We start from the raw sequence: 26,985 nt of genomic DNA on the forward strand, positions 1-26,985 counted from the left end.
TGATCGCCGACACAGTTACAGCCTTTGGTCAGCACCTTATAAGGAATAAATAGGACACTTGTATGTACTGTGCATAGGGTCCTATGGTTAACGATGTCTCCCCACTGGCGGCTATCTTAGATGATAGATCAGCTACAAAGTAACATCACTTGGTTAGCACCTCATAAGGAGCATTCATTCCATTTAGTGGTTCTTTCAAAGAAGACATTTTTATGTATTGTCTAAAGGGTCCTATGTTAAACGAAGTCCCCTCTGATGGGTCAGTTACAAAGAACAACACTTGGTCAGCACCTCATAAGGAATATTAATTCAATGTTTTATTTCATTTCATTTAGTTGTTCTCTAAAAAGTTCAAAATGTAAAACGTTTCTGACGACGACAGACGACGGATGTTAAGAAATTAGAAAAGCATATTTGTCCCTTCGGACCAGGTGAGCTTTAAAAAGAAGATGCATGTAGTATGATTGCCAACGAGACACCACTTTACAAGAGACCAAATGATACAAACACATTACAATTATAGAGCACCTTACATCCTTCAGCAATGAGCAAAGCCTATACCGTATTGTCAGCTATAAAAGGCCCCGAAATGACAAATGTAAAACAATTTAACCCAGAAAACTTACGACCTAATTTATGAACAAGATGAAGGTAAAACAAATATGTAACACAGCAAAAAACGACATTCACTGAATATCAGGCTACTGGCTTGAGACAGGCACATACATACAATAGCTGGTGGGGTTGACGATGAACCTTCCTCTTAACCCTGGGATGGTATGAAACAGTACAACATACGAACGTACTACGATTACTGAAGGTAGTTGATATGATGCCCATTCATGATGGCGTGACAAATCGTCACTTATATCCAATCAGCCTTCCTATTGTACAAAGTTTGACAGATCATTTATTGGTATAAAACCCAAATATTGGATTGTTACCCAGACAAACATGAAAAAAACCCCAAACATATAATGTTTAAATCTTAGTAGCATTCATATTCAATAAGTTATATATTTAGATATTTTGGAGGAGGTAATACTTTTTCAAATTTGAATGTAAAATTGTAATATTCCTTTTGCAATTGTTAAAAAATATAACATAATATAAATATATAAGAAATATATAAAATACCCCTACATTTATCTTGCATGTACATATTATTTTTTGCTATCAGCTAGGCCATGTCTTAATGCATATAAATCATTAACTTCCTTGACAATAATTTTATTTATGCCATACTAATTTATTGCAAACAAAATGTTAATTTTTCCTCAACAGACAGTTTGTTGAAAGATGGAACCGTACTCTATACTATCCAAAAAAGTTTTTGTCCACATTTTTCTTAAATTTGACATTTCAAAGCAAAATGTTATTCATCTTCTTCCTCCTTTATACAAAGGAAGATATTTTTGTCCAAAGGTATACTCATAAAAAGATGTCATGTATCGGTATAAATCTACTAATAAATACAAATTCAATTTGTAATATTTTTGTTAATTTACTGTCTGTTCTTAGTTTGATTTCATTAAGGTTATTCTGGTCGTTAAAAAAGACTTTATAACAGAAATCTGGATATATGTCAGCTTCATTTTCCTTGAAGCATTAACCAGGCAATTTTTTATAAAGTATTTTGATTTTCACAAACATGATTGAACCATATTCTGATTTTATCTTTTGCATTCATTAAATGACACTCAAACTCTACAGAAGCCTTTACAGCACCAATATCAATAGGTAACATACCTATTTCTGCTAAAACCGCTGTGAAAACTACAGCTTTATTTACACCAACAAGATATTTTAGCAAATTTCATTTGAAATTTTGATGACCAAAAATGATAAATATCAAGACTTAATTGGTCTAACAAATTTCATTAAAATAGAGTAGAATAGTTTTGAAACAATTTCAAACAGTAAATATTTAGTTTATCAGAAATAAAATGCATCAACATTGCTTTTGAAGCTTAATTACAAAGATTATTTACAGCATTATTGTGGCAGCACTTAGTACCAATCTCCCATACAAACAGAGTTGTCGTCCTTTCCTCCTCAATACAGACAGTCTTGTCGTCCCTTATCTATAGGAGGAAAAGACAACCAACTATGTCTGTATAGGAGATTGACTAAGTACACTATGACAATCAATAGCTAAAATCAATATTGCTGTTCATGAATATAAACCTTGTTTTCGTACAATTACAGAACACCAACAAAGAAAACCGCCATGAACTATTGAAAGTGTCCCCCATGCAACTGTACCAAAACACAACTTCTTCACTTCTCAAAGTAATGGAAGTAACAGTAAATAACTCTAAACAATAAAATTCAATATCAAATAAACATGCTCGAAACATTATGGTAAATACATCAAAAAGTTGGCTGAGAAAGCATATTTTGTTCACTTCCACTTTGTCGGACCTTGGTTGTCGAGACCCATTGTAAAGTTTGTTTCTGCAAAGAAGTATCCTGCTCTCCACTATGACGATGTTCGGATTTCACGTGTTTTGATCCTGTATTTGTCTTATTTTTCAAAGTTTTAACTTTTGATAAGTTATGGTCTTGAGAAGAATTGTTAGTCTCATTTGTGTTTGAAGAATGTTTGACAGTCGTTATGTGTCCTTCAAGGTCAATTGTACTCAGTTCATTTCCAGGATAAACTTGAATAGATTTGGTATCTCCAACAATATTACAATCTTTCACGTTCTGCAAAGCTGTGCTAGTAGATGAATTGGATGGAATATCGGCAATGTTATTTAAATCTAATATATCGAAATGTCCATATTGGCCAAGCTTGTCGTTCTTTAATTCTTCAGCATTTTTCTCTTTGAAATAATTGCCTTTTCTTGACATTGAATATTGCGAATCTTCAAACAATTCACTTCTTGTATATCCTGTCGAGAAACGACTGTCGTTATTTTCGTCCAGATTACATTCATTCTCGTCAATTTTAGAACTTTTATCATCATATACCGGTTCAGCAGTTAATCCTAACCTATTAACCTCTTCAGAAATTGCATGCTCACTGCTATTTCTTCTTTTGGCAGTCTGTGGAAACGAATTAACCCTTGGTCTGAAGGTTAAATTGGTAGTATCTACAATAGAGAAGAACTTTGAAGATGGCATAACTACAGGCGTGTGCAGGGTTTCTGAAGGTTTTATACCAAATTTATTGCAGAAGCCTTTGTCAATTGTTGAAGACTGCGTGGTTAACCTCACATTCAAATTGATTCATTTTATTTCATTTGTTTTTTTTAGGAAACAAATGTTTTATAAGTAATCAGGCATTGAACATATATTTAGTATAATACATATAAGTAATATATACATATATATATATATATGTTACACTCTCAAACGTGTCCATCACCAAACGTGTTCTATCCTCCAAACGTGTACGCTTTTCATCCCCCCAAATGTGTCCGATACTGTAGATTCATTAATATAAGTTGGATACAAATTATCGTGGATTTCATGGGTAAAACTGAACAATTAAATTAATTGTTCAACGAATGCAAACTTTCTTTAGGCTTGAGCGGAGACTTCGGTAAAATTGCAAAACCAAATTTCCACGAACATGCAAGTTTTCTTTAATCCACGAAAATTTGTACCCACGAAAATAAATGAAACCACAGTAAATGATATTCGCCAAAACGTGCCAAGTTTAAAACCCCATTACTTTCAAAACTTTTGCTCATTGTAAATTTAGAGATGTGAAGGATGAATATAATTTTTTATTTCAATGTAATAAATTTAATGATGACCGCATTCATCTATTTCTAGAAATTACTAAAAGGTGCCTCAATTTTTTAACTCTTAACTCAGGAGATAAACTAATATGGCTTATGAACACAGAAGATAAGTCAATTATCACTGCTGCTGGTAAATTTAGGTGTATAATATGAATGTCATTTAAAATACTGTATGCTATTACGATTATATTTGTTATGTGTGTATGCTCCTCTGGAGATCTAATTCGAAAATAAAATATCTTATCTTATCTTATGGTGCTAATATGTTTTCAGTGACGTCAATCACATTCACAGCTATTCAATGACAGGGAACACGATTGGAGACGTTGGTTTTCGGATGGATTCTAAAATAAAAGAAGATCAAAGCCGCTATTCAAAAATATATGAAGGTAATGTGTAGTGGTCAATATACAGACAAATGTCCAAACGTGCAACACAATAACTTTTGCTTTCTTCTAAACAGACAAGAAAAAGAAAGGCACTATAAAAAAAGTTGTATTTACTGGCAGTGGCTTTTTTATTTTTAATTAATATCATTTATATTAGTATTATTCATTTATTAGCATTTGTTTCTCCATCGCCTGTTTTAGAATTTCTTCCCTCGTTTATCTATTTTTCAAATTCAACAGATCTCTATAATTTGATGCAATAAGTGGTTAACAAAATAACAAGAAACATGATTAAGAAATACACAAAATGAATGTGGATATTAACGTTTATAATTCGTGCATCGCCTACCGAAACAAGACTTTGAATGCAAAACTTATTCTGATCCATATGATACTTCACAACACGAAGAGAGATGTGTGCACTTGACATAGGATGCATAAATACAGTTTCTCCAAGAAATAAAAAAAAATACAGTATAGATTGTGATGTATCTCTTTGCCATCTTTTTAAACCAGTAAGATCGGAACCTTTACATAAGAAAAAGAGGAAGTTTCTTCCTGTTCAGTTTACCAAGAGAGGAATTGATACAATCAACATCTGCAACGTTCAACACCAGAAGCAGGTAAAATCTAAAATTCCACTTTTTTTTATTTTCAAAATCAGTAAAAAATTTTGTACCTATTGTATCATACAGTTACAAACCATTGCATCCAACGTATTTAACTATAAACAAGCATCGGAGGGCCTTGATTTGGCACAATACCTAAAGCAACCTCTGACATGTGACTGTTTTCACTTGCCATATATTAACATCTTCTATGGTCATGTTATAACTGGGGGTCTAAACATTAATCAACATGAACATCTCCGAAAGTTGATATTTCATGGTCCTAAAATTTAGAGAACCCCAACATATTAATTGGAACCATAACTTCAAAATAAGAATGTTTTCCATTGAGGACTACGCCAGAGCATGGTCTAAACTTAAATATTGTTCATGGCTTCAATGGACATTACATTGAACAACCAATCGAGATACCTACCTTGTTTGTATTGGATACCAAAGCTTCACAAAATTCTGAACAAACAAGGGTACATTGCCGGCTCATCTGGATGTTCGACTTTATAATTGTCCATTAAATTGACAAAAATTCTGTCTGAAGTGAAAGAGGTCTTCAGAAATAATGTGACACTGGTTACTGACGTATTGGCATTAACCATATGTGGATTCTGAAAAACTCTAAAGATTTTCTGAATAATTTTGAATCTCGATTTTTTTTCCTGCAATTAGTTCAATGAAAACTTTATACTTTTCAATCCTGTATACCACCATTTCCCATGTGAAATTGAAAAATCGTCTTAAAGAAAAAATCCACAATACTTTGAACATAAAAGTTGTAGCATACGCTATATTTGTTTCTTTTTGAAACTATACGGCATATTTTGTTAATTATGAACAAAAAGGTAAAAAATGCTATACAGAGGAACAAGTGATCAGTATGCTGGAGTTACTTATGGACAACATATGTGTTGGATTTGGAAATAGACTGTTTGTCGGCCTTCTTTGCTGACCTCTTCTTTTTTTCATGTGAATCGGAGTTCAGTCAGCCACTTGTCAAAATCATAGATGCCAGGCCATTTAATTTCACATTCAGGTATATTTATAACGTTCTCCATAAATAATCTAAACTTTTCTGATTAGGTTTTGTTGATATATCCTCCAGAACTAGAAATTAAGGAAACAACAGACACGGCTTCCGCCGTCTCAAATTTAGACTTACCTCGAATTTGACATACACGGTCATCTCAGTACCAGAATGTATGACAAACGGAACGATTTTAATTTTGAATATCAATTTCCCCCACCTAACAAAATACAATATTCACCTATATATAAGAGATAAATTTTTCACTTATTCGGCATCAAAGAGCTTGTAGCTCCTACGTAAACTTTGAGAAAACGTCATCAGTGTCTTTTTCAAAGATAAAACCATCGAAAGGTAGCAAGACCTTGTTAATAAATACTCAATATTAACATCACGAATATTTCAAGATGGTCTTGAAATACATATTCTGGGTACTGACGTTGTTTATCATCTCTATAACGTGATAAAGTATTATATTATTTGTCTTTATCAATATGGAAATAAACTCATCATAGATACCAGGACTATATTTTGTATATATGCCAGACGCGCGTTTCGTCTACAGAAAGACTCATCAGTGACGCTCGAATCTAAAAAAAGTTTAAAAGGTCAAATAAAGTACAAAGTTGAAGAGCATTGAGGACCAAAATTCCTAAAATTTTGCCAAATACAGCTAAGGTAATCTGTGCCTGAGGTAGAAAAGCCTTACTATTTAGAATTTACTGTCAGGTCTGTTTTTGTTGATATCCATTTGACGTGATTATGTACTTGTACAACCCGTCATTGTGTTATTGTTCATTGATAGTTTATGTATTCTTGTCATACAATTTTTGCTAATATTCTTTCTTTGTCTATATGACTTGTTGTGTTTCTTTGTCACCTATGACGTGGTTCTGTACTTTTACACCCCTGCATTATGTTATAGTGCCAGGGTAAATGTTGCTTATTCTTGACCTTCGTTTTTGCTTATGTGCTTTCTCTATGTGCCTGTTGTGATTCTGATTATTGCACAATATTGACTACTGTACCCGTTTTGACATTTTTACCTATTATGTCTGTTTGTATTGTTCACACATCGCTGTCAATAAAATGGAACTGTATGCGACTGTCATACAAGTGAGATGTTTAGCTAGCTATAAAACCAGGTTAAATCAACCATTTTCTACATGAGAAAATATATGTACCAAGTCAGAAATATGGCACTTGTTATCCATTTGTTTGATTTTTTGATCTTTTAATATTACCATTTGATTAGGGATTTTTTTCTCACGCAGTTCAGTATTTATGTGATTTAGTCATTTGATTAGGGTATTTCCGTTTTGAATTTTCCTCGCAGTAAGTAAACATTTATATATATATATATATATATTGTGCGTACCTTCGTCGGGGGTTATATCAGCTGTCTTCCCAATTGAAGAAAACAAATCTAAAGATCTTAGAAATTTTTCTGAAAATCGCAGGTGATTTGGTCCGTCTTCCGAAGATATGCGTTGTTCATTGACTATAGGGGTTTTACAGGCATGCGAATCTTCATCCGACGTTCTATCCATGGTTTAACTAAAAAAAAAGAGTATTTGTTGAAAAATAATAACAGCATGTTTTGGTATTAACTTGTTCAATTTGTTACATGAACCAGATAAAGTTTTATTAAAAAGTATCAAAAAGCCATTAGTGTTATTTAAAATTGAGAATGGAAATGGGGAATGTGCCAAACAACCCGATCATAGAGCAGACAACAGCAGAAGGTCACCAACAGGTATTAAATGCAACGAGAAATGTCGGCACCTGGAGGCGTCCTTCAGCTGGCCCCTAAATAAATATATGCTAGTTCAGTGATAATGAACGCCATACTAAACTTTACATTTTACTAAATAATATTTAGTTAATAGAGGTTGTCAAAACGTACATAGAGACAAGATATTTTCCATATGTACCCTTTGAGAGAAACTGAGATCCCCCAGTTTAGGTTTATGTTGTTTAATCTTTCGTTTTCTATTTTGTGTTGTGTGTACTATTATTTGTCTGTTTGCCTTTTTCTTTTTTAGCCGTGGCGTTGTCGGTTTGTTTTCTATCTATGAGTTTGACTGTCCGTTTGGTGTCTTTCGCCCTCTTTCACTAACTCTTATAATATTTATCAATGTATTCAACTCATACGCAATATCATGTTCATTTATACAAAGTAAGACACATTGGTGGAAAAAGTACTATTTAACGGATATAAAAGTGAAATTTCATTTCGCTTATCCTGCATATTCTTTTTTACTCAAACTCATGCCCTGTCTTTTTATTACAAGTTTCATCATCGTCCCCTTTTTAGCATTATGTTTAGTTTTAAGGAATTTCATAATATTACGCAATTAATCAAACAAATAATCTGGGTAGAAAAGGTTTTGAAAATTCCATTTTTATTGACTGATTTGTCTGTATTCATATAAATGACATATTGAAAACAATCTGACTATTTGCTGTATTAATGGCTATAAATAGATTCATTAATTGTATTCGAAAAAAGAATACACACAACGATTTGTATTTAAACGTTAGTATTGCTTTGTGCAAAAGACACATATAATGTAACGTTTGTTTGCTCTTTGTTTCAAATATTTATATTCAATGCAAATGACGGTCAATAATTTAAAGATATGTTGTGATAACGATCGATCTATATCATGTATATCTAGATCAATCTGGTTTTCACACGTATATTTATAAACATACACGTACGATACATACACAAAGAACAATACACTGTTTTATTTCTTTTTTTAAACTTGTAATACAATTATAGAAAGGAAATAATGAACAATTGTAGACCATTCTATTCATTCAATAGTCTTCAATGTCAATTCAACCATTTGATATTATATCGTCTTTAGGAGCTCTTCTTTCTTTTTCTTCTTTAGGTTATAAACACCTTTTTTCAATTTTGACAGTGCATTGTCTTTGATGTGTATTCGTTGGAGTTCATATTGGAATTAAGATTCAGTTATTCCCTCTTCATGGTCGACTCATCGCTAATTTGATGCGATAAAAAGTGTCATATTTATCAAATCTCCAGTCGTTTTCGTTATATTCACGCAATAATTCATTTAACAAAAATGTAAGTCTTTAATACTTGATCAATAAGTTTGAACTATGAAAATGGTAAAATGTTGTTTTATAGATAGTCATTGATGTGTTTTCTAATATCACAAAAAAAATGACTCTTAAGGTATTTACGAATGAGGTAGGTTTTGGAGAAATGTCAATCTCCGGCGCAGAGATCACATATATCCGTTCCGTTCAATACTTTGTAACACTACACTCATATTAAGTGCAGTATTGCAAAGCATGTATGGAACGGATATGAACTCTGCGCCGGAGATTGGAGCAATGTGACACCATTTGTCGTATCAAAGATTACCATGGAGAGGGAATAGCTAGATCCCAAAACTAGTATGAACTCACACGAATTCGCATTAACGACAATGCTCTGTGAAAAATTGAAAAAAAGTTTAAATATTAAAGCAAAGCATCAAAGAAAGATGGTCTTTTAAACAATATTATATCATGTATATTAAATGGATTAATTCGCCATAAGTTTTATTATTGGGTAAAAGCCATTGACATTAATGACTACTGAATTAATAGAATGGTTAACAATTGTTCATTCTTTCCTTTTTTTAGCTCACATGGCCTAAAAGGCCAAGTGAGCTTTTCTCATCACTTGGCGTCCGGCGTCCGACGTCTGTCGTCGTCCGTCGTCCGGCGTCGTTAACTTTTACAAGATCTATCTGCCCTGAAATTTTCAGATGAATCAGACAACCTGTTGTTGGGTTGCTGCCCCTGAATTGGTAATTTTAAGGAAATTTTGCTGTTTTTGGTTATTATCTTGAATATTTTTATATATGGAGATAAACTGTAAACAGCAATAATGTTCAGCAAAGTAAGATTTACAAATAAGTCAACTTGACCAAAATGGTCAGTTGACCCCTTTAGGAGTTATTGCCCTTTATAGTCAATTTTTTACCATTTTTCGTAAATCTCCATGATCTTTTACGAAAATCTTCTTCTCTGAAACTACCCGGCCAAATTGATCCAAAATTGGCCACAATCATCATTGATGTATCTAGTTTAAAAATTGTGTTTTTTGACTCGGCCAACCAACCAAAATGACCGCCATGGCTAAAAATAGAACATGGAGGTTAAATGCAGTTTTTGGTTATTACTCAAAAACCAAAGCATTTAGAGCAAAACTGACAATGGGTAAAATTGTTTATCTGGTGGAGATCTATCTGCCCTGAAATTTTAAGATGAACGGGACAACCCGTTGTTGGGTTGCTGCCCCTTAATTGGTAATTTTAAGGAAATTTTGCTGTTTTTGGATATTTTCTTGAATATTATTATGGATAAAGATAAACTGTAAGCAGCAAAAATGTTCAGCAAAGTAAGATTTACAAATAAGTCAACATGACCAAAATGGTCAGTTGACCCCTTTAGGAGTCATTGCCCTTTATAGTCAATTTTTAACCATTTTTCGTAAATTTTAGTTAACTTTTACAAAAAGCTTCTGCTCTGAAACTACTGGGCCAAATTTTACCAAACATAGCCAGAATCATTATTAAGCTATCTTGTTTAAAAATTGTGTTTTGTGACCGGGCAAACCAACCAAGATGGCCGCTACGGCTAAGAATAGAACATAGGGGTAACATGCAGTTTTTGGCTTATAACTCAAAAACCAAGCATTTGGAGCAAATCTGACAAGGGGTAAAATTGTTTATCTGGTGAAGATCTATCTGCCCTGAAATTTTTAGATGAATCGGACATCTCGTTATTAGGTTGCTGCCCCTAAATTGGTAATTTTAAGGAAATTTTTCTGTTTTGGGTTATTATCTTGAATATTATTATGGATAGAGATAAACTGTAAACAGCAATAATGTACAGCAATTTAAGACTAAAAAATAAGTCAAAATGACCAAAATGGTCAATTGACCGCCTAAGAAGTAATTGTCCTTTATAATCAATTTTTAACAATTTTCATACAATTTGTAAATTTTTACTAACATTTTCCACTGAAACTACACGGACAAGTTCATTATAGATAGAGATAATTGTAAGCAGCAAGATTGTCAGTCAAGAAAGATGTACAAACACATCACAATCACCTAAACACAATTTTGTCATGAACTGTCTGCTTCCTTTGTTTAATTCACAAATACCAAGGTGAGCGACACAGGCTCTTTAGAGCCTCTAGTTTAATATGAAATAAAACACAACTAAATATTCATTAAGCAAAAAAATATTTTACTTCCAGTCATGGGCCCAACAGGCACCAACATTCCACTCACCAAAATCATCAATGAGATAAAAAAACAAAACAATTTAAGTTCTTAAACATGTTAAAGTAATATACGATTTGTAATTATATAACGCTTTCGAATGCAAGTGTGATTGATATTATTGATGACATATATATAGCCAAAAACAAAAGATGTCACAATAAACAAGAAAGTGTCCTCAGTACACGAATGCCCCACTTACATTATCATTTTCTATGTTCAGTGGACCGTGAAATTGGGGTCAAATCTCTAATTTGGCATTAAAATTAGAAAGATCATATCATAGGCAACATGTGCACTAAGTTTGAAGTCGATTGGACTGCAACTTCATCAAAAACTACATTGATCAAAAACTTTAACCTGAGGCGTGCGGACGGACGGACGGACGGACGGACGGACGGACGGACGGACGAACAGACCAGAAAACATAATGCCCCTCTACTATCGTAGGTGGGGCATAAAAATGTACACAATAATAGTTATATATATATATTGTACATATTTAGTTAAGATTATAATACATATTATATAAAGATAAACATATAGTCAACTAGCAAAAAACAAAAACTATACAAGTAACCATGTGTCATCCTGCGTGAGCAGAAAATGTGAATTTAAAGCATTTTGGTTTCCGAGAGGCATAGCTGACACCAGGGTTTGATGCCTCATGTACCATAGTCATGTATAAATATATCGTTCCTACCTGTATCAAAAAGCAAACAACATGCAAGGTAGAATCATAAGTAACTTCCAGGTTATGATGCCTTAATTATAACAGAGAACATGTGAACAAAAAATTGTATTCTATAAATATATAAATAAACGGGTGAAAACCGGAATAAGCTAGATATAGATCGATCGTTATCCAAACAAATCTTCATTCAAATATACATATCTAACATGTTTCAAACAGAAAGCAAAGAAACGCTGTTGTATATAAAATGTATTTTACACAAAGCAAAAGTATGGTATACATACAAATCATTGTGTATGTTTTTTTTCTCTCTCTCTCTCGAATGCAAATAAATCTATTTAAAGCCAGTGACACAGCGAATATTCAGGTTGTTAAGTAGGTCATGTATACACACTAATCAGTCGATAAAAGTGGAATTATATTCTCTTTTTTTTTCTATTTTCTATCATTTATCTATTGATTTAAATATCTTAAATGTTTATTTGCATGTTTTATGCAAGTTTTTTGTAATCAACATTTTTTGAAAGTTCTTTTATTTTGGTTTCGATTGTATTTGGACAAGCAATAACTACGAGGATTTCTATTTATAGATGTCAATATCAAAATAGAAAAATCATCAAGAAAACATATATTAAACTAACATATAACAATATTAAGTAATAACACATATACATGGTGATGTGTAAATCTCAGGAGTAATTCAGGTATACAAAATACCTATTATATATTTTATAATTAAAAAAATATTCTAGTGGTCCAAGTAGATATTGCCATGGCCATGTGAAAAGGGTCACATTTAAAAACAAATGACATATTCTTTTCTAGTGTAAGAAATTCTTTGATTGAATTTTGCAATCCTATAAAACCTACCTGATTTTCACAAAGTTTGGTTCTAGAAATATACCATTTTAAAGGAGTATAAATTATTAAGTTTTTTTTTATCTTATTATTTCCTTTTTTTCTTTTTTTCTTAAATTTCCAACTAAACCAGTATTCATATTGAATGGAATTATTGTTTGTGTTTGGTTATAAATTCAATCACTTAGTTTAATCCATAAATCTTATATTTTATATATCATGTCGAAATATGTGCTCAATTCTTGTATCTGTTTGTTATATCTTAATTTTGAATTCATTTGAGTCTATGATTTTGTATTGAAACCAATGAAGTATCGAATTTTTTTGGTGGTGTAAAAAGACATATTTGCACTTTTCCCAATCAACATTTGTATTTACTCTCAGAGACCAGTTATCTTTACAGTAAAGCCTTTTACCTTTTTTTCTGATAAAACCTCACATATACATATCTTTTAAGCTATTTATATGATAAACAAAGTGTTCTTATTTTATTTAAAAGAAGTGGTCCATGAATTTAATAAAGACAATCGAAATGGATATTATGTTTGAGAGAACTTTGATATGATTTTATTGCTGTTAGATCCAAATTATAACTAGAAATTAGGTTTAATTTCATAAATACAATGCATGTTGGCATTTCTCAAAAGACATTGATTTACCCTCATTATCTACCAGAACATTTATCAGCTAAGTCTTTTAAAGGAAAAATATGACTGAAATAAAAACAAATAATTTAATAACTAAAACAATACGTATTATTTAAACATAAAATATACATTAAAAAAATAAAGAAAAGACTGTAACAGAATTCTTGAAATCTTCAATTATGTGATACCAAAACAATACCTACTTGTGAGAATATGTTTACATAATATTATCCCAGTCCAGTTAATAAGAAGTTAGTATCAAAACACAGTGTAGGTCAATGACCGTATAATACGTTTATCGATTCATTTAACAAGGATATAATGTAGAAATTCATAATGCGTACACACTTCTATCCAATTATAATTAGTACAAAATTTGAAACTTTAAGCATGTGTATAATATAAACACAAACAATGAACAACCAATATCAGATGAGTTTTCCAGTCGATTAAAAAAAAACTACCAAAAACCACACAAAACTGGTTACAGTGACATTGGGAACTCATTGGATACGTTTAGTTCATTGTGTACGTGACTGCCGATATTTTATTTGTACTCGGATGTACTAAGAGGTGAAACGATATTATTTTCTGGCTCCTACGGATATTTATAAGAGTTTTCCCAACTAAAGCTTCTAGAATCATATTCAAAACAGTGTGGTCCTGGCCATTGATTGATGACCTCAATTATCCCATTGACTGTGACAGATTAAGTGAACGTTTGTCGGTTACAATCACTGCTCACTATGAACTTGTTAAAGACACTGAATCTGTGGGGTCACCAAAGTTTCTCAGCACCAAAATAACGCAATTCGAAAAACGAATCCGGAATAATACGATGTGTTGATTTATATTAATAATATAAATCAAAACATAAAGGTTATTCCTGAATAATTTTTCGAAGGCATTACAAATTTTTGTCAGACTATGATTAAGTTTTCAAAGTTATAAGTAGTAATATTGTTATTGAACTTTTGGGTGAGAATACGATTTTTGAAAAGAAAAAAAAAGAAAATGTTTTTTCTTGTTTTTTCTTGTTTTTTCTTCAATCAATGGTTTTGATGAGAAAATAGCACTCTGTTTAAAATAGATCAACAGGGCAAATATTTACCTCAGAACAGTTTATTCATATTTTTATATAAGGAAAATACATTGCCGTTTCTTTTTTTGACTAGAAAATAATAGGTAAAAATTAGGATAAAGCCGTACTGTGTTTTAATCTTAATCACTATAAAACAAACAAATATTCTAAGGACATACGGTACAGTTACAGGGAAGGAGATGACGTTGCTAAAGTTAACTGTTATTTCTGCGACGTCAAACGGTGACTTATCGGGAAAAGATGCAGATTCCGGCTGATTTTTATCATTCAAACTGATTTAACTTGAAAACGAGTTTATGTACCCTTCTTTTATAAAATGATATTTGATTTGATTACTTAAGAAGATTATATAAATACAAAGATGTGGTATGATTGCCATTGAGAAAACTGTCCACAAGAGACCAAAATGACACAGATATTAACAACTTTAGGTCATCGTATGGCCTTCAACAACGAGCAAAGCCCATACCGCATAGTCAGCTATAAAAGGCCCCGATATGACAATGAAAAAAGCAATTCAAAAGAGAAAACAACCACTGAATTACAGGCTCCTGGCTTGGGACAGACACATACTTAAATATTGTGGCAGGGTTAAACATGTTAACGGGATCCCAACCCTCCCCTAACCTGGGACAGTGGTATAACAGTACAACATAAGAAGGAACGGAACTATAAAAATCAGTTGAAAAGGTTAAACTCGGCAGAAGGACAAAAATACAGTTGGACGTATGCTTAGAAACGTCGCACGCTACTGGTGTTACTTTGGTGAAATCACGGACAAGACACATTCATCTTGTTAATTTTTAAACATAAGAAATTATATTATAAAGTGTTGTATATCATTTTTTAAGCTTTTAAACTCTTCTTTCAGATTATTGCAATTTTGTATATGTAACAGACCATTTTAATTAATTAAAACTCAATAAAACCTTTATTTTGCAATATGATATCCTTGTCCCGCGTTACACTTTTAGTTTTGTGAAATTCTGAATGCCGTAAAAAACATATAATTTTTTTAACCCAACGACATACAAGTATGTCTAGAAAAAGCAATTTATCAGTGGGCGATGACGAAATGTCGATTTTTCTCTCTCGAAAAGTCTGAAATAAAAGAAAAAGGGATCAAGATGATACAAATTATGTGTCCCATGCACGAAAGATTGCCGTAATTTTTTTTGAATTGTCCCAAAGAGGGAATTTCTGAGAAATCTCCATGTCGAAAGTCAATAATTCTTATACTAGTATTTTGTACAAAGATTACACTTTCGCCTCATGCAGTAATCAGGAAATTTTAAAACAAATTCTTTTTATTCGAGTTGATTAGCAATGTCCGACATTTTGTCCCTTTCAAACCAAATTGAATGTAGGGTTACGTTGTCTGTGTTTTCATGATGTTTTTTTAATACAGTGCCATTCGCTACATAAACAAAAATATAATGGATAAAAGTACAAAAATTTATCCCTATTTTGATATTAAATTCCCTTAAATTAAATCTAATATACAAGATATCAGATAAAACTAAAATGTCCGATATAATGTCCCCACATACGATTTTGACGTTATTTAATAAAATATGCTTCTAACGTTCCGTCTAATTGTAATTATTGCGGTTTTCACAGACGATTTGGAATACGGCTATCTTATTTTGTTGCTTAATAAGAAAACTTTAAAATTAATGTTTTATGTTGAAGGTCTACCGATTCACAAAGAAAGGATGGAAGAGAGATTTCCTCACGGAACTGAAGTGTTTTCCGGACTATAATATTCAGATCCTACAAATTAATAGAAAAACAACAGCTATAATAATTGTTCTCGCTAATTCCCTTGCATATATTTGTGCAGAGCTGCCATGCTAGATATGCCGTTGTCCTTTTGCCTTGACATTCTGGAGTGCAAAAATGAATGCATTTGCAGTGCATAGTCAATCCATAATAAAAGAAATTGAATGCCCTTATAATTAAAATGTATATAATTAAATGGTTCCAATTAAAGTTACTCTTTTATCTTTAATTTGTTAATAGAACTAAAGCTTAACATCTTTTATCTAAGAAAAAAAATCCTTTCTTAGGAAAAAAATGAATCCTTTAAAATTTATTGTAAAAACTATCTGAACAACATGCATTTCAACGTTTTTATTTTGTCTTACGTCTTTGAGTGTGTAACGTTAGGTGACACCAGTATCGTGCGACGTTTCCAATTTTCCATGAAAACGTAAAAAGTGCATTAAAAAAAAAAAAAATTATTAATATACAGCAAACACTGATGATTGTTTTCTACATTCATGAACATGTGATAAATTTGAGTTATTTGTAAAAATAACATGTTCAAATTTATTGTAAAAATTTATGCAATACTCATGTAACACACAAACTACAAATAATTGAAAAAAAACAGCTCGTGTTTATCTTTTAAAAGAAAAAAGATATGTATTTCTACAGAAAGGAAAAATACGTCCACAAATCCGTATTTTGAGGAAATATCTGAAATTTGAACCTCAATCTACTCATAACGTACAACATGAAGGTATATATTTTATTACATATTTGTTATAATCGGGTAAAAATATAGCTTACATGCAAATTTTCATCAAAATTTAAATAAGTATCAAAACTGTATCGTATGTCCTTAACAAGGTAAATAGACACAATGGTACGAAGATACTCTATAGACAAAGCACAATTGCAAAAATGAAAGACAATATGCAGTGTATATAAAGTGCGAATCCAGCTAGTTCATTTTTACTGTTATATGCGGGTATGTCTATTGTAGAATAAAGGATCATGGGAAAACTGTATTTGTTTACGTTTTGAAAATATCAAGTTAAAGGATTTTAAGTTAAGTTTTAACATATTTTCATTGTGATATGTCTTTATAATATACAAACATAGCATTGAAGTTCAAATAAGTGTTATAAAAGCATCATAATATAGCATATCGATTATTGAAAGCGATCCATTTTAACTATATATGCGATGAATTATCACTGTTAGTGCAGTCATTATTAATGTAGAATTTTCAAAGATGCGAGGAATTTTTATTGTAGAATTATGTGATAAATGCACTTGCAACAAATGAAAAAAAACTTAGTTGATGACTTTAGGATTTATGATACATGTATTTTCAAATTGAAATACAAACTCCTCATTCATTCTTCATCAAATATATATAGCTTTTCAAACTTGTAACAAAAGCGATTCTCAAAATGTCAAATTGTATTCTTCAGATAACGTTTCTCCTTGATTTTAACTTATATAGGGAATCACTGGAAGGTGACAGCAGCGGGCCCTCTTGGGCAGTCAGTGGGCCCCTACTTATGAAAAATTCTAGATCCGCGAATGGATACTACCGCAGAGGTAAAACCATGCACATTTGGGTTATTGTACACGAAATGCATGCTACAATTCATTTTTGTTGATTTTAGACCCTTTGGAACTCTATGTGGGCTATTTCAGCAACTAGGCAAAAAATCCCCAAACTAGATACATGGTTAGATTCAGCATGTCAACGAATTCCAAATATCTATTTTAAAGGACTTATAAATTTGGACCCCACAAAATTGAAAAAGGGACCAAAAATATAAAAAAAATGCATGCATCGGATACATTTGTTATTGAAGGCATGACTGCAACAATAGGATGAATATACAAAAATATCTTATTCTTGGGTCTCATTGGGGGGTTCTGATCCCGGATCCCGCTTACTGTTTTGTCAGATTCCCGTATTCAGCTTATTGTTTTGTCAGATTCCCGTATCCCGCTTATACTATGCAGTTCTAATTTTTATCCGTGTCCCGCTAGACTTCATTTCCCGTTTTTCACTACACAATTATTTGACTTTCACCTGTCACGCTTGCAAAAAATCGGCAATCCGGCGTGACGCTTATACCCAAATGCTTTTTAAAAAATTTTACTCTATTTTGACTCATATTAAGCCCATTATAAATATATTAAAAAATTAGCGTAGATTTTTTTATCCCTTTTTATCCCGTCTCGTTTCGTTTTTGAGCCATATATACATGGAGTCTTGGCTCACACCGAACAGCAAGTTATAAAGGGCTCCAGTGTAAAACCTTTTAAACGGGAAAACAAAGGTGCAATCTATATCAAGATGTACGTAATTAGCGGTGAAGTGTCATGAAAATGGATAAAAAAAATAAGGATAAAGATCCCTATACGCTTTATAAGAAACTAAATGAATACATTTGAAATAAATGTTATTTCTATTGAATTTATTAGAGTGTTTTAAAACCAAACTTTCCTCCGTAAGTTAAATTTTATCAAATCTTTCTCTTACTTTATCTATTGTTTGAGCAAGTCGACTGAATTAAGGCTTTACAGCTAATTTCCTCATGCATGTAAAGCAAAACTTTGGTTGGCTTGCTTGCTTTGTTTGTATTATTGTTTATACAAACTTTGTAAATAAGATTGACATTTTTAAACAATATGAATAGGCATAGTTTAACTGTATTTTTAATATTTGAATTAAATTCGGTGTTATCATAATGATTATCCAATAAAAAAAAAAAGCAAGCAAGTCAACTAAAGTCTTGCTCTACATGCTTAAAGAAATGAGCTGTAATAGATAAAAAATAAATAAAAAATTATACAGTGAAAATGCACCGCATATACAATAATAATGATTCGCTCCACAGTGAAAATGAAAGAATAGTATCATTATTCGACAGTAAACATGACTAGCATTACGAAATCATCATAGTGGAATTAAGTTAAATATGAAGAAACTGAATGACAAAACATATTCTACGTTATACAACTTTAATAATTGTATTAAAATGAATATTTTTTACTGCAACAACATCTAACCTGTTAGTTATAAAGCACCTGCACGATCTGTTCGTGAAATGTCCTTAATATTCGCCTATTTTGGTATATATTTCACAGCTGGATGGCTTTAGGCGCGATAAAACCCCGCTCGCATCTCCTACTTTGTTTTATAAGTATTATGTATTTCTGAACATATACATTTTAACTAATTTTCTTGATTTTCTTCAAAAATTAAAAAAAGTTCGTCTGTTTATTTATCATTCTACATTAGACATTTATGGCATATACAGTAAAAATGATATTTTAGGATCCGCACTTTACATACACTGATATGAATAAAAACAAAATGGCCAAATTCCAATAAAACAGTGGTTGAATGTATATATTTTGAGAAATGATAATGGGATATTCCCAAAAAAAGATAAACAGTAAAGGTTTATCATAAACAAAAACAAATACAAAAGAACCATATAATACGCAATTAAGATAATTCACAACGTCAGTACATAGAAACGTTAACTGCATACCTTAACAATATTAATAAAATGAATTTTGGGACTGATTGATATTTTAATTTTATCTTTTACTATACATGGAGTTTCTTCATATGGGAAAATTTGCCATCGTTAAAACTACTCAACATAACATTAAAATATATACTGCAGCTGTGCTTTTTGAGCAGTCAAATTGCATTGACTGTATATTTATATGTGATATACAGTCACTGACCGTATATCACCTTGTTTATGACGTTGACAATGCTTTTCCGTACAGTTTTATTTATGACGTCAATAAAACATACAGGTTCGCGGCAATTTTACGTTGTCCGCTCACAAGTAAAGAATGACGGTTTTTACCCTAAATACTTCATTTTGAACAGTCATAAGAGTTGCAGTATATAAAGAATAACCATACATTGTCTCGAAATATCAATCTGTTATTTGTACTCGACTCGAAACAGGTAGAAATGCTCGGCACAGCCTCGCTTTCTACCTGTTTGTAAGCCTTGTACAAAAAGCATTGATATTTCGAGACAATATATAGTTATTCTATATGTACTAGCTTTCCATTATTGCCAATTGTGACTGTTTTGCTGAATGTGAATTTGCTATGCTCTTAGACGTGTCACGGTATTTTTCTGTCCAAAATTTATGTATTTAGTTTTGATGTTATATTTGTTATTCTCATCGGATTTTTTCGTTTGTAGTTGTAAAATAATGTTGTTTTCTGTTCTTTTAATCACCCAGTTCATTTATAAGATTTTAGTTTGGGTCAACTAAATTTAAACAATGTGTTTTGTTTACAATTTGATTAAGGATAAATCTAATTACTACCATTTTATTTATTCATGTATAAGTATTATAATTTTCAATGTTATTAATACATGTTATATCAGTATCACAAACCTTATCTCGAACTCTATCTTTATTTTTTTGACAAAATTAGACATTTAAATGTGACGTCACTTTTGTACGTTGATCTCTTCAGCTATCATATATTACATTGTTCGGCCGTTTTTTATGTGCTGATTTAGGTTGTAGTATGCATTCGTTTTTATTCTGAAGATAGTCACCACTTCGGTGTTAACATGTATAACTATTATATAGTAATTTTATTAAAGTTACTGCAAAAGTATGCACTATTTTAAATATTTTCTTATCCCAGGTAGATAACCTTAGCCGTATTTCGCACAACTTTTTGGAACTTTTGCTCCTTATAACTTTTGGTCTTCGGTGCTCTTTAGCTTTGTACTTTGTATTTTTTTTTATCTTAGCTTCACCGATAAGTCTTGTGTAGACGAAACACACGTCTGGCGTATTAAATTATAAGCCTGGTACCTTTTGATAGCTATTATTTGTGTGTTTCCCCGTCCTGTATATTCTACTATTTGTGTTTTTCTCCGTCCTGTATATTATACCATTTATTCGTATTGTAGTCCTGTCATGAATTGGAGTCACTTTTATGTTTTATTTAATATTGACATAAAGCGGGAGTTGTGGCAAGCCACAAAATCAGGTTCAACCTACCATTTTTTCTTAACATGTCTTGTACCAAGTCAGGAAAACGGCCATTGTTATATTATAGTTCGTTTCTGTGTGTGTATGACATTTTAGTGTTGTATTTCCGTGGTGTCGTTATTCTCCTCTTATATTTGATGTGTTCCCTCAGCAGCGGTTTACTACTGTTGCCATTTTTTATTTCCCTTTTGTACCAACTTTCGCAATGCAATATGCAGTTATTTTACTCCTTTTTCGGATCTATTTGTAGGCTCTCGTAACATCATATCGACTAAGTCTTTTTTTAATTATAAATAGTGACAGGGACTCGGGAAGAGATATTACTGTAGTGACGATATCTTATAGTAAAACTCTGATAAAATTTACAACAGCTTTGCAGTTTGACGTTAACTATGTTACTAACCAAAGATAAGATGACGTCGCCGTGTGACGTCGACCTTGAATACACTTTGACTTCCGATACGTAACCGATCCCGCGGTCTTCACGACAATAACCAATGGGAGAGGCCAAGTTCAAAATTATGTTGGTAGAAAAGACAGAAAAACAAGACAATGAGGATTAAGACCTTAATATAGTAATGGTTGATTGTTAACGTCAATTTTATGATTGACAACATATTCAATAGCTGGGTTTTGCACATTTGGTGGTCCGGATGAACGACACCAAACTGCAATGTTGAACAGATAATTATAGATGATTTGCTTTGTAACAAGCCGCTTTTTGACCCACCAAGTGATTCGGCCAAGTGCAAAAAAGTAATATTTACAGATGAAGGAACATCTCTTGACTTGTCTATTCTATTTTTTTCCGACAGTTGGATACATTTTTTGGACTTGTATTGTACATTAAACCCACCAAAAAAGTGACAAAAAAAAATCTGGGAAATGTTTTTGATGTGAGAAAACGTTATAAAAAACTAATCAATTTTTTAGATGTCTTAATTGTCAGTCTCTGTGACAACATTTCCTTTTATTTAGAATTGGACTTTTTATCGAAATCCGCTCTCTTAGTATAAAATATTACCCGGCAACATGAACTCAAAGATAACATAACACTGGTTTTTATAATTATTTTCTTGTTGAATTTATTTACAAAATGAGAGAGTACCAGACCAAATTGCAATGATAAATAATAAACATAAATATAGTTTAACCACCTCCAATGCACATGTGTACAAGTTAAACGTTGAACTATTTAAGGAAAGCTTAAAATCGAAAATGATTTACATGCATGCAAATTGTTTTTATTTTATTCTATTTTATTTTATTTGTGATTAAACAAACTGGTTGCCTCAATGGTTTGTATTACAGAAGTATTTAAAAATAAGAAATATCTAACTAAACAACTTTGATTTACTCCAGCTGTTTAATAGGACTCCAGAATGATAAACACTGCGCTTATTGAAAGTAAAGTGAGTTTGTGTCAATACAAACTATGTGGTGTTTAACAAATAATAAAAACCTCAACAATAATATGGAACATTCAGAACAATCTATGGGGAAATAATGACAGCATGCATTATGACAATTGCATCATTATAAAGCTGGTATTCGTACAATTACAGAACAGAAAATTAAGAAACGCCATAAAATGTTCTCCCACTCATTTTTACAAAACACAACGACGAATCTTCTCGAAGTTATGGAAGTAACAATAAATAACTCTTTAACATGAACAAATCAATGTCAAATGATAAACCTACTCGGAACATTATTGAAAACACATCAAAAGGTTGGCTGAGAAAGCATGTTTTGTTCACGTCCAGTTTGTCGGACCTTGCTAGTCGTGACCCATTGTAAAGTTTGTTTCTGAAAAGAAGCGTGTTCATGAATATCCTCTTCCCCACTATCGTAATGTTCGGCTGTCACGTGCTTCGATCCTGAATTTGTCTTATTTTTCAAAGTTTTCACATTTGATATGTTCTGGTCTTCAGATGAGTTGTTAGTCTCAGCTGTGTTTAAAGAATGTTTTATTGTCACTATTTGGCCTTCAATGCCAATTGTACTCTGTTTATTTTCAGGATGAACTTGAAAAGATTTGTTATCGTCAATGTTAGAACGTTCCCCTGCGATTTGATTCTGCGCACTTTTCTTTGATAGCCTTTTTTTATGTCTTATTTTCTGTCGATCACCAGGATCACTTGACCACCCTGATTCTGAACTATTTGTTTTAACTTGTCCATCCACCATTTCTGGTGAGCTGAAAGATAATGTGTCTTCATTCAACCACAATAATCCTAAGGTATCTTGATATCTATTACAATCTTTCGCTTTTTGCAATGCTGTGCTAGTAGATGATTTGCCTGGAATATCGGCTATGTTATTTAAATCTAATATATCGAAGTGTCCAAATTCATTAAGCCGTCTGCCTATACTGTCTTTTTTAATTTCCTCTGCAGTTTTCTCTCTGAAATAATTGTCTCCTCTTGAACCTGAATATTTTGTTACATTTTGGACATCTTTTAATAATTTACTTCCTGTATATCCGGTGGAAAAACGACTCTCGTTATTTTCGTCCAAATAACTTTCATTTTCGTCAATTTCAGATTTGATATCATTATACACTGATTCAGCAGTTAATCCTAGCCTACTAACTTCGTCAGAAATTGTATGTTGTTTATTATTTCTAGATTTGGAAGTCTGTGGAAACGAATTTACTCTTGGCCTGAAGGTTAAATTGGTTGTATCTACAATATATTTTTTTTAAGATGAAATTACTACAGACCAAATTACCATTTAGCAAAAAATGCATGTAGAGCAAAAACAAAAATAGTATGATAACAGGGTACCAGAAGTTGTATGTTATATTTATTACAGATGACTGTGTTCATAGTAGAACACAGTGCAGTCAACCGCACATTTAAATAAATTCACTTACCTTCATTTGATTTGTGTTGAAAAAAAATCAATAGCAATCATACACCATATATACAGTTTTATATACACGGGTTAATATCCCTAGTGTGTGTCAAATTAAGATACACACAAGTTGCGCGTAAACAAAAACAAATTCTATGTAGTAATCCTGGACATATTTTTATTTTTAACAAGTGACGACTGAGTTTGACCATTTGTTTTGATTTGGAAAATATATGACCACAGACTAAATGTGTATAACTATACGTTAATCAATGTATTCAAAGGATTAAAGGATCAAAGAATTATTTGTGTGAAAAAATGAGCATACTGACCAATATAAGTTATATAGACATAAAAATAAGAATACAAAAATGTTAAAAAGCCCAAATATAGTCATGATAGTACGAAATTGAAAGAGCATTGAGGAGCAAAAATTCCTAAAAGATTTGCCAAATACAGCTTTGTAATATATTCCTGAGGTAGAAATGGTGCATTTGTCAAAAATTCAACATCCAGCTAATGAGCAGAAAACAGTCAAAAACATATATAGTGTGTGTACCTTCGTTTCCGTCGGAAGTTATATCTGCTGTCTTTTCAATTGAAGAGAACAGATCAAAAGATCTAAGATACTTTTTGGAAAATGGCAGGTAATTTGGTCCGTCTTCCAAAGATGTACGTTGTCCATTAAATATAGGGACTTTACAGCAATGCAAGGCTTCATCCGAAGTTCTGTCCATTTTTTGTCTAAAATAGAAAAATATCCTTTTTTTAATAACAGCAGCATGTGTTGGTAGAAACTTACTTAGTTTGCTACATGAACCTGTTAAAGTTATAGTTAAAAAAACCATCATAAGTATTAAGCAGAATATAAGTTGTCGAAACGCATTTACAGAAAAATGCGTTTTTCTGCTTCTTTTCTTCAAAAACAGTTTAAAATTCAAATTCAGACAATGGCATTCCTTGTTGTTTTATTTGAAAGACCTTTAAATATTCATTTTAATATTCAGTACGCTCCACTTGAAAAAATCAGTCAAAATGACCAGACATATACCATTAACTCTCAAATTCTTTAGTTTAAGAGTAGTCACACGATCATGTCATCGATAAAGAGTAATCACACGATTATGTCATCGACAAGGAGTAATCACACGATCTTGTCATCGACAAAGAGTAATAACACAATCATGCAATCGTCAAAGAGTAATCACACGATCCAGTTATCGACAAAGAGAACCACGAGATCATGTCAGCGACAAAGAGAAACATGAGATCAAGTCATCCGCGAAAGAGTAATCACACGATTCTGCCATCGACAAAGAGGTATCACATGATCATACCATAGCCGAAGAGTAATCTGTATTAAACATTTATAAATGTCATTATACTCTATTCGATCGTCCGTTATTTGTTTTACCCATTGTTCTCCTATACTTCATATATTTGTTCTCTTTTAAGTTTTTTTTGTCCTATTTGCAAAGATACTTCCCGTTAAGAGCTGACGATAAATTTAGTTTTCTTTGTTGGACTCTGTTATTCTGCACTATTGCCCATTATTCTCTTTTCTGGAAACCTAATTCAGACCCTCGTGAACTAGGTTAGTTTTCACCAGTATCAATGGCAACGGTTAAAGAATAAAGGGATTATAAATGTATGTTGACAAAAAAAAACAAACATATGCTTATTATTTAACAAAACATATGTCCTCTACATATTGAACTTGTCCCAAAAGTAAAACACTTTATTTTTAGTCTTACATTCTAACATGATCAAAAAATAAAGAAAATACTGTAACAGAATATTAGAAATCTATAACAATTTTATTTCAAAACAATAAAAGTTGTTGTTACCTGCTTGTAAGAATATGTTTACATATATAATTATTATTATCCACGTCCTGTTAATAACAAGTTAATAATAGCATATCAAAACACAGCATATCGTGTAAGTAGGTCAATGACCCGATTATGCGTCTATCGATTCATTAAAGTAACTAGGATAGAACGTAGTAGTTTATAATACAAACACACTTCTATTTTGTTTTACTGAGTATCTTTTCCAAACTTAAGATTTATCACGTTTATAGGCACCAAAAAGGAGCATTATGAACAACCAATATCAGCTAATTAAGTTTTCCAGGCACGATAATGTGGATAATATACAAAGAAAACCACAAAAAACAAGTTGTTGTGACATTGGGAAGTCATTGAATACATGTACGTTTATCTCGATGTGTACGTGACTGCCGATAATTTATATGTACTCTGATGCGCTTAAATGTAAAATGATATTATTTTCTGGATCTTTGTGATAATTTGTAATTGTTTCTTCTATGAATAATTTAAAACAAGAACCTTCATTACACTTCTAGCAAAATACTCGGATCCGAAATGTTTTTTTGTCCTGTCAACACCAAATTAAGTTTGTAATTTTAAATATCATAAATTTTACAACGGAATGAAAAGTAAAATTATCACAAAACACCAAATTCCAAGGAAATATCAAAACGGAAAGTCCTTCAACAAATGGCAAAATCAAACGGTTAAATGCACCAAACGAATGAAAAGCAACTTTCCGATTACTCTTAACTTAGTACAAGCATTTCCTTATGTAGAAAATGATGGATTATCGCTATATATTGACAACAATATGAGTGCAAAACAAACCTCTAGACATAATCGGTAAACATGTGAAAAATTGAAAAATAAGTCAACATTGTGTTATGATCTTAATCACTATTTACCATGTTTACCATGTTAACATGATTAAACAAACGTACAACTATGACAACAAAGAAAAACAAAACGGCTTAGGACAGAGCACATAGTAAAAATAAAAAACAAGAAAACAAAAAAAAATGAACAAAGCACAAAAACACAGTGGCTGGATATATAAATACCAAGCCACGCAAAAAGG

The 26,985-nt window shown here is 31.8% G+C and overlaps 2 protein-coding genes across 6 annotated transcripts; both read right to left on the reverse strand.

The window, feature by feature from the left end:
- Positions 1–975: 975 nt before the first annotated feature.
- On the reverse strand, positions 976–13,653 carry LOC134715931 (uncharacterized). Of its 5 annotated transcripts, none has more exons than XR_010106820.1 (4): positions 13,512–13,653; positions 7,170–7,348; positions 5,189–5,302; positions 3,105–4,099 (listed from the first exon to the last, which is right to left on the reverse strand). XR_010106820.1 is itself a non-coding variant. In XM_063578497.1 (3 exons), the coding sequence occupies exons 2-3, from the start codon at positions 7,339–7,341 to the stop codon at positions 2,374–2,376; spliced, it is 897 nt and encodes a 298-aa protein (XP_063434567.1). In that variant the 5' UTR covers positions 7,342–7,348; positions 11,813–11,909; the 3' UTR covers positions 976–2,373. The 5 variants fall into 5 exon arrangements, 2 of the variants coding, with proteins under 2 accessions (XP_063434567.1, XP_063434566.1); XR_010106819.1 differs by having other exon boundaries at positions 5,189–5,385; XM_063578497.1 differs by lacking the exons at positions 3,105–4,099; positions 5,189–5,302; positions 13,512–13,653 and adding exons at positions 976–3,098; positions 11,813–11,909.
- An 8,646-nt stretch (positions 13,654–22,299) lies between these two features.
- On the reverse strand, positions 22,300–25,939 carry LOC134715930 (uncharacterized). The gene is made up of 3 exons (XM_063578495.1): positions 25,920–25,939; positions 24,632–24,816; positions 22,300–23,900 (listed from the first exon to the last, which is right to left on the reverse strand). Exons 2-3 carry the CDS (start codon positions 24,807–24,809, stop codon positions 22,939–22,941), a joined length of 1,140 nt encoding a protein of 379 aa, XP_063434565.1. The 5' UTR covers positions 24,810–24,816; positions 25,920–25,939; the 3' UTR covers positions 22,300–22,938.
- Between the last annotated feature and the right edge of the window lie 1,046 nt (positions 25,940–26,985).

Source organism: Mytilus trossulus, chromosome 4 (genome assembly GCF_036588685.1).
Source record: "Mytilus trossulus isolate FHL-02 chromosome 4, PNRI_Mtr1.1.1.hap1, whole genome shotgun sequence".
Lineage (NCBI taxonomy): Eukaryota > Metazoa > Mollusca > Bivalvia > Mytilida > Mytilidae > Mytilus > Mytilus trossulus.

Coding starts and splice junctions, on each gene's coding strand:
- LOC134715931 (XM_063578497.1), bottom strand. CDS start 7,341: ATGGATAGAACGTCGGATGAAGATTCGCATGCCTGTAAAACCCCTATA. Junction 3,099..7,169: donor TGATATAACCCCCGACGAAG/GTACGCACAATA, acceptor TCTCTATTGTAG/ATACTACCAATTTAACCTTC.
- LOC134715930 (XM_063578495.1), bottom strand. CDS start 24,809: ATGGACAGAACTTCGGATGAAGCCTTGCATTGCTGTAAAGTCCCTATA. Junction 23,901..24,631: donor AACTTCCGACGGAAACGAAG/GTACACACACTA, acceptor AATATATTGTAG/ATACAACCAATTTAACCTTC.